At 41.2% G+C, this 12381-nt stretch overlaps 1 protein-coding gene across 4 annotated transcripts in view; it reads right to left on the minus strand.

The window, feature by feature from the left end:
- ZNF613 (zinc finger protein 613) overlaps nt 1–12381 on the minus strand; it is a 65361-nt gene that overhangs the window by 2011 nt on the left and 50969 nt on the right. For 3 of the 4 annotated variants that reach the window (XM_072768878.1, XM_072768879.1, XM_072768877.1), the window contains 3 exons: nt 7483–11388; nt 3815–3942; nt 3230–3325 (listed from right to left, as the gene is read on the minus strand). In XM_072768878.1, coding sequence (XP_072624979.1) covers nt 9656–11388 — 1733 coding nt within the window. In that variant the 3' untranslated portion in view covers nt 3230–3325; nt 3815–3942; nt 7483–9655. The remainder of the gene's footprint in view (nt 1–3229; nt 3326–3814; nt 3943–7482; nt 11389–12381) is intronic. The other variant, XM_072768880.1, reaches the window with a different exon arrangement.

The following is a 12381-nucleotide window of genomic DNA, read 5'->3' on the forward strand; positions in this document are numbered from 1 at the left end:
TCAGACCAATCCATGGAAGTCTTGGACATGGCCTTGTAGATTTCCAATTATTTATGCTCCACTATTTGCCCTTCATTATCTTTTTTTTTTTTTAAGATTTTATTTATTTATTCATGAGACACAGAGAGAGAGAGAAAGAGAGAGAGAGAGAGGCAGAGACACAGGCAGAAGGAGAAACAGGCTCCACACAAGAAGCCCAACATGGGACTCAATCCCAGGACTCCAGGATCACACCCCGGGCCAAAGGCAAGTGCTAAACTGCTGAGCCACCCAGGGATCCATTCTTTTTTTTTTTTTTTTAAGATCTTATTTATTTATTTAGAGAGGGAGAGCACACACAAGTAGGGGAAGCGGCATAGGGAAAAGGAGAGAGAGAGAATCTCGAGCAGACTCCATGTTGAGCACAGAGCCTGACACAGGGCTTGATCTCATGACCCTGAGATCATGAGTTGAGCCAAAATCAGGATTTCGAGGCTAACATGAGCCACCCAAGCACCCCACATTACCTTCTTTATTTAAAATCTAGATATGCTCCCACATATCATGCCATCACTCCCCATGCTCTCTATATAACTGTAGGCTGTATTTCCTCTAGATTTCTACAATATCACATCTTTACTAATTTTTGACATGTAACTTCAACCTTGAAATCTAGCAACAATATCTTGTGTTCAAAACCTATATTGCATACAGATTTTCATGTATCCATGTTATATATTCACCACAAAAATCTTTGCTTACCAGATGGTATTTGCTTCTCTTGAAATTCAGCATTTTAGCTGTGAGTCACCAGGTAAACTGCCACAACAGCATCCTCTAGAGAACTTTAAATATTGATATCCCCAGACTTGTGCCCAAAATCTAATCAATGAGACTGAGAAGAAGAGGCCTGGACATGTATTATGCACAGTCTTCAACAAAAGCCTTGGATTTAAGAAATGTTTAAAAAATAGATGGATACAGTGTTTTCAAAGCTGCATTTCGATGGTCTGGGCACAAAGTACAATGTGAATTCATAGAAGAAAGACACAAAGGAGTAGTCAAAGACCATTTCACAAAAAGAGAATTCAAAGTAAAAAAAAAAAAAAGTACACACATATACAACTATAAGAATGGGAAGACAACAGTAAAGATCACATTCCTGTCCCTTAGTTTATACCTTACTTGATGACTCAGCAATGCCAGATAATGTTCATGGCTCTTACTTTCTCAAAAGACATTTCTGTTCTGCTTCTGGAGAATCAGCCTCTCTTAGATCTTCCGACCTCTTTCTTAATTCCCACTCTTCTTTCTTTTTCATTCTTTTCTTTCTTCTTTCATTCATTCTTTCTTTCTTTTTCTTTTTCTTTCTCTTTCTTTCTTTCCTTCCTTCCTTCTTTTTTTTTCTTTCAAGATTTTATTTATTTATTCATGAGAGACACAGAGAGAAAAGCAAGGACATGGGCAGAGGGAGGAGCAGGCTCCCTGTGGGGAACCTGATGCAGAACTTGAGATCCTAGGACCCCAGGATCACACCCTGAGCCAAAGGCAGACACTCAACCAGTGAGCCACCCAGGCATCCCTCCCACTGTTCTTTCTTAACCTTGAGTAGACACTCATTTTTCTAAACTGTTAGAAGACCCTAAGCTTAAAAAGAGAGAGAGAGAGAGAGAGCAAGATGGAAGAAATTTTCTTGTAGAGAAAGTGATTTTAGTTCCTCAAAAATTCTGAAATCACTCAGGGTTTCTGTGAATGTAGGAGTCTTTATACAGAATAAGAGCTTAACTCATCAAAATGAAGGCAAGGTGTAAGGAAATGAGAACAGAGCAAGAAATGGAAAAACAGAACCTTTGGACAATTTCAGAGTGGGGAATGAGAAGTGTCTTAGTTCATTCAAACTGCTATAACAAAAACAACAGAAATTTATTTCTCATCTTTCTGGAGGCTGGGAGGTCCCAGATCAGGGTTCCAGCAGATTCAGTGTCTGGAAGGCTTCCTCCTTCACAGGCAGTGCCTTCCAGCTACAACCTCATATGGCAGAAGAGGCAGGGTCTTCATAACCTAATCACTTCTCAAAGGCCTCACCTAATACATCACCTTAAGGATTAGGATTTCAATATCTGAATATTGAGAGGGCACAAACATTTAGTCTACAACAAGCTAAGAAACCATGGAAACACAGAGATCAGATTATGGTGTGGATACAGCACCCAAAGTAAGGTTGAATGCTAAGAAGGGAAATCACTAGTTTGCAATGGAGCAGGAAGATGAACTAGTTGGAAGACTATGTCGAATTCAAAGGTCTACATTAGGAGTAGCACCTGGAAGGTGGGATTTCACAGCATGGAGGTGGAAGAAGTAGAGACACTGCTACAATGAACAGAAAAGGAGATTTGAGTTGGGGACCCTGGGTGGCACAGTTAAGCATCTGACTCTTGGTTTCAGTTCAGGTCATGATCTTGTGATCATGAGATCAAGCCCGCATTGGGCTCCACACTCATTGCAGAGTCTGCTTGAGATTCTCTCTCCCTTTATCCCTACCCCCAACTCATTCACATGCTCTCTCTAAAATAAATAAATCCTTTTTTTAAATAAAATATTTGAGAAATGTAGGAAATAGAGAACCAAACAACAACAAAAAATCAAGATGTACATAAATGGAGATCAGCTCTCAGAGGAATAAAAGGGGCATATTTTCCTCTTGACTCTACAAAGAAGCTCTTTTAAGGGAAGAAGGATAGGAGGGGCAGCTGTTTTTTTTTTTTTTTTTTTTTTAAGATTTTTAAATTTTATTCATTCATGAGAGACACACAGAGAGGCAGAGACACAGGCAGTGGAAGAAGCAGGCTCCTCGCAGGGAGCCTGATGTGGTACTTGATCCCAGGACCCTAGGATCACAACCTGAGCCAAAGGCAGATGCTCAACCACTGAGCCATCCAGGGGCCCCTTAGTATTTTTAAAGATTGTATTTATTATTTGAGAGAGGGAGAGAAAGCACACAAGCTAGGGGGAAGGGGAGAGGAGACAAGGAGACTCCATGCTGAGCAAGGAACTCAATGAGGGGCTCGATCCTAGGACCCTGGGATCATGACCTGAACCAAAGGTAGATGCTTAAATGACTCAGCCACTCAAGCGCCCTGAGGTGAAGCTGTTTAAACATCCTGAGACCCGCTCATAGGCCTGGAGCCTTCCCTGACCGATGAGAACATGACTTCCTCAGCTGTCCACCTTGCTGTTCTCACCCACTCACCTGGATGGGTTCGACTATGGACTTCCTCTTCTGCCATCCACAGCTCTTGCCCTCATTCCAGCTTGGAGAGTACATCTGGTTTGGTAGCTTGATACCCTGTTCATGGAAAAGACAGAATGCTTTGAAATGGGCTGGGGTCTGTCAAGGTGGGAGAATGCTACATTTAAGGGACTGACAATTTTCACATCTGCAACCCAGAGGCTTTTCTCTCAGGAGCAGGCACATTATATATTTTTGCCTGAAGCCAGAGAAGGATCTGAGAATCTACCACTTGAGAGCACTGCGTTTACTCTGAAGCGTTAAGCAGCTAACAGAGGAAAGACCACTGATCAGGACCCTCTGAGTCGGGATCCCTGGGTGGCGCAGCGGTTTAGCGCCTGCCTTTGGCCCAGGGCATGATCCTGGAGACCCGGGATCGAATCCCACGTCGGGCTCCCGGTGCATGGAGCCTGCTTCTCCCTCTGCCTGTGTTTCTGCCTCTCTCTCTCTCTCTCTCTGTGTGTGACTATCATAAATAAATAAAAATTTTTAAAAAAATTAAAAAAAAAAAGGACCCTCTGAGTGACACAGGGAAGCTGTCCTCACCCACTGACACCAGGTTCCTATAGTTCTCCAAAATCACGTCCCAGTATAGGTCCTTCTGAGCAGTGGGCCAGGAGCTGCCATTCCTCCCAGAGGAAGTCCACAGTCACATCCTCCAGAATCAGCAATGCCTGTAACAACATGGTCCTCTTTAACATTAGTGTTTCCCATTTATTTTTTAAGATTTTTTAAAAAAGTAATCTCTACTCCCAATGCAGAACTTGAACTCACAACCTCAAGATCAAGAGTCGAATGTTCTACCAACTGAACCAGCCAGGCACTGAGCCTGTTTAAGATTCTCTCTCCCTCTCTTAAAAAAAAAAAAAAAAGTTATAAGGAATAAAATATTTTTGGGATCCCTGGGTGGCGCAGCGGTTTAGCGCCTGCCTTTGGCCCAGGGCGTGATCCTGGAGACTCGGGATTGAATCCCATGTCAGGCTCCCGGTGCATGGAGCCTGCTTCTCCCTCTGCCTATGTCTCTGCCTCTCTCTCTCTCTCTCTCTCTCTCTCTCTGTGTGACTATCATAAATAAATAAATAAATAAATAAATAAATAAATAAATAAATAAAATATATATATATTTTTAAATATTTTAAAATGTCTAAAGAGCAAGAACTATACAGAGACAAGTAGGCAGATTTGAGGAAAAGACTATTTCTGAAAAAACAAATGTACACATATTTAAAAAGCACATTAGAGACATTGAAGAGATAATTAGTAGACTAGAAATTACCCTAAATGCAACACGAAGCTACCAAAGGTTGGGAGATTATTCTGTAACACCATGATAATTTGCTAGTGGGACTCAGAACTCACTGAAAACTGTTACACTCAGTTACAGCTTACTATAGTTAAAGGATACGGTTGACATCAGACAAAAAAAAGTGGCACAAAGCACAGAATACAGGAAAGTTCCAAACACAGAGTTATGAGCTGTCTTCCCACAATGGAGTCACAGGCAGTGTTACTTCCTTGGCATGAACTTGTGACAGTAGGCAAGAGGAACTGCTAGCAGGGAAAACTCACCTGAGCCTTGATGTCCACTCTCTACTGAGAGAGCGTCAGCAGGGCAGGACACACACATGGCTGACTTCGGCCTCCAGCCTCTCCACAAGTGCAGACACCATGTGACACACAGCTCCTACCCTGTCACACTGGCTCTTCCCTTGCTGCTTTAATCTCTATCCTTTCTATAATAAATGTAACCTTGAGTACAAGTTTTCTGAGTTCTGACTCTTTGCAAATTACCAAACCTGGGGATGGTCTTGGGGACCCCCAACATAAAAGGGAACTCACTTGTTTGCTGAATATATATATGCATAAATATTAACCATTAAAAAAAAAAAATATATATATGGCTTTTACTTTTAAAAAATGACCTACTTGATTCATGAATGCATTTTACTTTAGTTTTTAAAGATTTTATTTATTTATTCATGAGAGACAGAGAGAGAAGCAGAGACACAGGCAGAGGGAGAAGCAGACTCCATGCAGGGAGCCTGACGTGGGACTCGATCCTGGGACTCTATGATCATGCCCTGAGCCAAAGGCAAATGCTTAACCGAGAGCCACCTAGGTATCCCATCATGAATGCTTTTTAAAGACAAAACTTTCAAATGATTACAGATACACAGATTGACCGATAGATTCAAATGAATAACGGATTATTAACCCAATATCTAGGCCTTCTCCCTTCCCTGAAAGTTTTAAGTGTCTTATCAAAGGTGGTGGTCTTTCTGGTAACCAACCTCGATCCAGAAGACATCCAGGAGAGTCATTTTATTAGAACAAAAGACACTTCTATCACCAGGAAATTTCAAGGGATTTAACAGCTCTGTGTAAGATGCTTCTATCACCCCCCACCATTGCTCAGAAAACTACAAGGGTTTTAGAAGCTCTGAGTCAGGAACTGGGAGCAGAGACCAACTAATATATTTCTTATTATGTCACACTAAGCCTTTGGAATCAAATACCTTGCTCAGGGGGTGCCTGCGGGTGGCTCAGTTGGTTAAGAGTCTCCCTTTGGCTCAGGTCATGATTCCAGGGTCCTGGATTCGAGCCCCAAATTGGGTTCTCTGCTCAGCTTCTCCCTCTCTCTCCCTCCCCCCGAATTTGTGTGCTCTCTCTCTAATATATAAATAAAATCTCTTTTAAAAGATGAAATAAAAAAGATCTTACTCAGGAACAACCTTAACCTTAATCATTTTCTATAATTTTCCTGCATCCTCCAAATTCACAGGGCCCCTCACTCCCTAGCCTGGATCTCAGATATCCAGGCAATTTGGTTGAGACCTCAGAAACTTCATAACTGACTCTTTATAACATTATCAGAGGAAAAGGTACACAGCCCAAAGGCAGAGATACTTGTGGGCAGAAATCAGTGAATGCAACTCTTAAGAGACATTCGGGGAATGCCTGGATGGCTTATCGGTTGAGCACATCTGCCTTCCCCTCAGGGTGTGATCCTGGAGTACCGGGATCAAGTCCTACATCCGGCTCCCCGCATAGAGCCTGCTTCTCCCTCTGCCTATGTCTCTGCCCCCCTCTCTCTCTGTATTTCTCATGAATAAATAAATAAAATCTTAAAAAAAAAAATGGAATCTCTATTACCTAGGGTGGCTGTGTCTTATCATTGTCCACTAGGGATCTACTGCTTTTCTAGAAAATGCATGTGTTTGTGTGTGTGCATAATATGTATATGAATGCATGTATATATACATATATAACTAATGAGGGATTTTAAAGGATTGAGGGGAAAACAACATTCATCAGGTCTATTCCAACAACCCAGAGGTCCTGGGCCTCCAAACATTTAGCCTCTCAACCACAGATACACATGGACTTTCCCAGATACTGATATATGGCCCTGTATTAATCCTCAAATCTGGAAAAGATACCACCATTTACTGATGACCTGCCAGCTCCATCAATCAGCCCAATATAAATTTCCAAATTTGAATGGCATTCATAGACAAATACCATCATCCACCACCCCCGCCAATCTTTATGTTGATAATAACCTCTCTAGTACCTCAGAATGGGACTATATTTGGAGATAGGGTATTTGAAGAGATAATTTACTAGAAATGAAGAGATAATTCAGTGGAAATTCACACTGGTGAAGCCCTAAACCAATATAACTGGTCTCCTTATAAAAATAAATTTAGACACAAAGGAGACTAGGTCTTGAAGGTGGTCATCTACAAGCCAAGGAGACACCTTGGAAGAAACTAACCCCATGAACCTTGATCTCACACTCTCACCTCCAGAATTGTGAGCAAATGTCTGTTGTTTAAAATACCCAGTCTGTGCTTTGTTATGACAGCTCAAGAACACTAATATACCCACCCACACTGAGCCAGACAAGGCAGAGTGACCCAGGCAGATCCCAAACCCTGATCTCAGTACCTACACTCATTACCATGTGCAACAGCTGATAAAATGGTACCTGGACACAGGTTTCAAATGTACAAAAGCAGTTCCCTAAAATACACCAAATTGGAAATGGAGCATTTCAGAATACTAAGTAACAAAACAATGTGGTCATCATTTAGCAAACAGCACACTTAGTAACTGTTAAAATTCATTTTATGAAGCCGAAGAGGTGAAGCAGTAGAGGATATAAGCTGAGACAGCCTTCTTAAAGTATCCCATGACAATGTTTTATTTACCTGGGATGCCAGCGTCGGAAAGGTGAGTTAATTCAGCATCTGGTCCTCAGGTTCAGGGCAGGCCAGGCAGCCCATTCAGGGGTAGACTGCAGATTTAAGTAGAAAATCACTGACCATCATGATGGGATATGCAGATTCACAAAACAAGAAATGGAGAGGACCTGAAGCCCGAGTTGAAGAATCCATTTGATTCTTTGAAGAGCATCTGTCCTGAATCCATCCTGTTAGAGGCCATTATTCTGCATGTTTTGTTCACCAGTGTATCCCATGTCTACAACAGTGCCTGTCACAGTTTAGATGCTCAAAAAAATGTCTGTAGTAGTAAATTACTCAAAAACTCAGTTTGGATCTCAATTGGGAGACAGCCACTTCATGGCAAATTTCCACCGTTTTCCCTTGTAAGCAGGACTGTTTTTAAGCTGCATAGATCTTTACTGAACCGAGGGGAAGAACCCTGAGTACAGAAGAGAGGACACAGGCCCCTTCCCAGGACAGTGAGGATGACGCTACATCATGTCTCATCACATCACAGAGGAGCCAGGATCCCAGAGATGGTGGCAACTCTCATAGATGGCAGACTGTGAACAGTTCAGGGCTCTTCTGCATGACATCTGAAGGGAATCTCACCTCCACCTGCCAAACACACTGTCCTCCATTTTTAAAGTGACGTCATTTTCTTCCATTAATTGGGCTTATTCTGTGGATCTTATTCCCTTGCTGATCTGCCCCTTCTGTATTGCCAAGGGCCTCTACTCAGGATTCTTTTTTAAAATGTTTCTTGGGAGAATACTGATTTTTGGCATTCATTCCTTTCCTTCGGTGACAAAAATAAGTTTGCTTGATTAGTCTGTTAGGTCATTCATTAGGTCACACATTCATTTTCAATCATCTTTCAAAGCTATGTAATCCGTTTCTATTTTGCTATTGCTGCAGAATATAGGACTATCTATAAACTATCCAGATAGGCATTTATAATCCAGGTAGAGAAATAAGATACAAACCTTTTTAAAAAGTCCCCATATCCTATTTTACATGTGTAAGACTAAGTAAATCCTTTCCTGTTCCCTCTCCAAAAAATAATATGCGCCTTGAACACGAAATAATCAGGATACTTTGTACCTTCTCTAGTATGTCCTTTTCAACTAATGTAGGCATATACATCCTTTGATTACATTTGCTGGAGGGTCAAATTGCTACATGCATATAATCCAGCTTTAAAAAAGCCAACTCAAAGGCAGCAAGGACTTTTGTTCAGTTCATCACTGTCAGCATCTGTAGGTCTTAGAATAGCACCAGGTAAAAGAAATAGTTGATGAAAGTTTTTCTGAATGGTGTGTAGATCAGATGTGAACTATCCTCCATGGAAAAAACCTGGCCGATAGGTTTTCAGTTGTGAGCAGCTGTCCCTTTGGGTGATATTTACAAAGTTAAACACATCCAAACACCCTAAGTTATGTTATTGAATCAAATGCATCCACTTTCTTTTTGAAGGATAGACTTCAGTATTTAGTAACCTAAAATAAACTTAACAAATTTAGAACCAGAGAAACACAAGAGCTAACTGTGTAATGATCGTGGGTGGGAATGAAAGATTCATGCCCCCCACCCTGAAAAGGGAGGGGATACACTGTTATAACTCTAACCACTGAATTAAGGAATGACCATCATTATCAATTAGGAGTTTGATTCAAGGTCCTAAATATACACTATGTACATTATCTGATATAAAATGATGGTAGACTTGTGGCAGAAATCTCTAAAATATTCATTTTCACAGGGCTTGTTTGCTTTATGTGTTTTCCGAAGATGTTCCACAGTTGCTGTGTGCAGTTTTGTTTCTGTATTATTTCCTCTGCCTACTGATGAGGCAAAATGCTCCACTGACAACCCTGCCACATTCACTGCTTTCAGAGCTCTTCCAACAGTTCCTTCCTGTGTGAACTCTGATGCTTACCGAAGTCTTATTTCTGGGGAAGGACTTTTCCAAGGTCATTATATTTCTACCAGCTATGAGCTCACTAATGATATGTGACCTGTGAGGCACCAGGAAGGTCTATCCTTCCAGAAAGGCTTTCCTGATCTTGATACTATTTTTCTTTATACTATTCCTGGTCTTTATGCTATTTGTCTCAGTATACACTTACCAGCCGCATAATGAGCTGGAAGGTTTTATTCAAGGATTTTCCACCTTGATTGTATCACACTTTACCCCTGTGTGCTTTTTATGACATAAAATATGATGTAAATGATCAGTGAAGGTACTACCACATTCACTGGATTCAAAAGGTTTCTCTGTGCAACTTCTGTTATCTGCTGGTGGTGTACATCTGGCACCTGGCTGTCCCACAGTGACTATGTTCCTATCTGCTAGGAGCCCATGGAGGTGTAATGAAGTCTGAGCTGCTACAGAAGACATCTGCACCGACACTGTGTTAACAGGGTTTTTCTCCTGCATGCTATCATTTGAAAGTGATGATCTGGGGCTCTCTGAGTAAGGATTCTCCAACCCAACTGAATGCGCACCTTTCTCTCTTGCATGCAACATTCCCTTATGGTAGACAAGGCATGACAGGTGAGAGAAAGCCTTTCCACAGTCAGCACATCCATAGGGCCTCTCTCCTGTATGAGTTCTCCGGTGTCTGTTAAGGCACGACTTATCTCTAAAAGCCTTCCCACAGTCACTGCAGGTATAGGGTTTCTCTCCTGTATGAATTCTCTGGTGGTTAATGAGACCAGACTTGTGTGAACAGGATTTTCCACACTCAGTACATACAAAGGGAGTCTTTCCAGTGTGAAATCGCTGATGTGATATGAGGCATGTCTTCTGGCTGAAGCCTTTCCCACATTCAGTGCATACATAGGGTTTCTCTCCAGTGTGAGTTCGTTGATGTATAAGGAGATTGCCCTTCTGAATGAAACCTTTCCCACATTCACTGCATATATAAGGCTTCTCCCCAGTATGCGTTCGCTGATGTACAATGAGATTGCCCTTCTGAATGAAGCCTTTGCCACAATCACTGCATATATATGATTTCTCTCCTGTATGAGTCTTCTGATGGGCATTGAGCTGTGACTTCCAGCGGAATGTTTTGTCACATTCAGTGCATTCATAAGGTTTTTCTCCTGTATGAGTTCTCTGGTGTTCAATGAGCCTGGACTTTCTGGAGAATGCTTTGTCGCACAAATTGCATCCATGAGGCTTCTCTCCTGTGTGAACTCTCTGATGATTAATGAGCCGAGATTTCTTGATGAAGCCTTTTCCACACTCACTGCACACATAGGGTTTCTCTCCTGTATGAGTTTTCTGATGCATGAGTAGCCGTGATTTCTTAGGGAATGCTTTGTCACATTCAGAACATTCATACCGCTTCTCTCCTATGTGAGTTTTCTGGTGTTCAGTGAGCCTGGACTTTCTGGAAAAGGCTTTCCCACATACACTGCACCCATGAGGCTTTTCTCCTGTGTGAACTCTCTGATGATCCATGAGCCGAGACTTCTTGAAGAAGCCTTTTCCACATTCACTACATACATGGGGTTTCTCTATTTTTTGGGTTCTTTGATGCTTGATGAATTGGGAATTTGTATTCATAGAATTTCCACATTCAGGGAATTTAATTTCAATACAATACTGGTCATGCTTTGTATAGGAGAAAGATTTCATATCTCCATTAACCTCAATGAAGTTCTTTACTTCATAGCTTCTGTTCTGGTTGACTATCCTTAAATTTGATTTCCGTGTTTTCCCATGTAAGTCAAAGATATCGTAATTTTGCCTTAAAGGAAAATTACTTTTACTCTGAAGAATGATGTTTCCAAATGCATTATGTTTGTGGCCTTGTTTCATTCTCTTTGGACATGTTAGATTTTGCAAGTGCCCCTGTAGATGACTATCATCTTTCTTGATCTCTAGGAAAGAAGACAAGAATGAATCTTTTCATGAGGCTGGAATATAATAAAACTATTTCACAAATGGCTTTGTGTAGGCTGGCTCTTTATTGATAATGCTATTACCTCATTTTAAAGAAACTCCAAGTAAATATGCTTGTCGTCACTTAGACAAAGGTTAAAACCAGTAACATAACCAAAGAAAATATAAGATAAGAACCGTCAGGGCATAAACAAGATTAGATCACTGAAAATGAATAAACATAGATTTGGCTGCTGTTGGTTTTTAAAAAAGATTTATTTATCTTAGAGAGAGAGTGAGTGTGTGCACTAGCAGGAGGGGCAGAGGGAGAAAGAGAGACAGAATCTCAAGCAAACTCCATGCTAAGCATGGAGCCCAAGTTGGGGTTTGATCTCACAACCCTGAGATCACGACCTAAGCCAAAACCATGAATTGGACACTTAACTGACTGTGCCACCCAGGTGCCCCAGGACTTGGCTGCTTTCTAACTGTGACTTACAAAACATGCTGGGTGGTTCAATAAAATCAAATTCCTATAAACACTAGGAAATAGAGGAGTATTTGTTTAAAAATGATGTGGGACACATTCATACATCCATAAATCCTTATTAAACTATGTCTCTGTACCAGGCATTGTGCTGATGATGAGGATATAGAAACACATTCCTTATTTTCATTGAGCATACATTCTAGTTAGAAAAAACAGAGTAAGTGAGAAGTAATAGAAAAAGCAGGTACAAAACAATGAAAACTGGGTTCAGGGAGCAATGGAGAGCAAGGTGGAGGGAAGTCAGAACATAATCAGGAAAGAAGACAAGACTCACTCATGGTTTCAATGTGGGGACAATTGATAAATGTGAGGAATCAAGTATTATTCTGAAGTGTCTGACCTGGGCCAGTGGATAGGTAATGAGATGGGAATTATTATTGAGGTTTGGAATAAGGGTAAATTGAGTGTGTATTTACAAGTGTACCAGTCTTCACATAGGTTT

The sequence above is a fragment of the Canis lupus genome, chromosome 1 (genome assembly GCF_048164855.1).
Source record: "Canis lupus baileyi chromosome 1, mCanLup2.hap1, whole genome shotgun sequence".
Classification (NCBI taxonomy): Eukaryota; Metazoa; Chordata; class Mammalia; order Carnivora; family Canidae; genus Canis; species Canis lupus.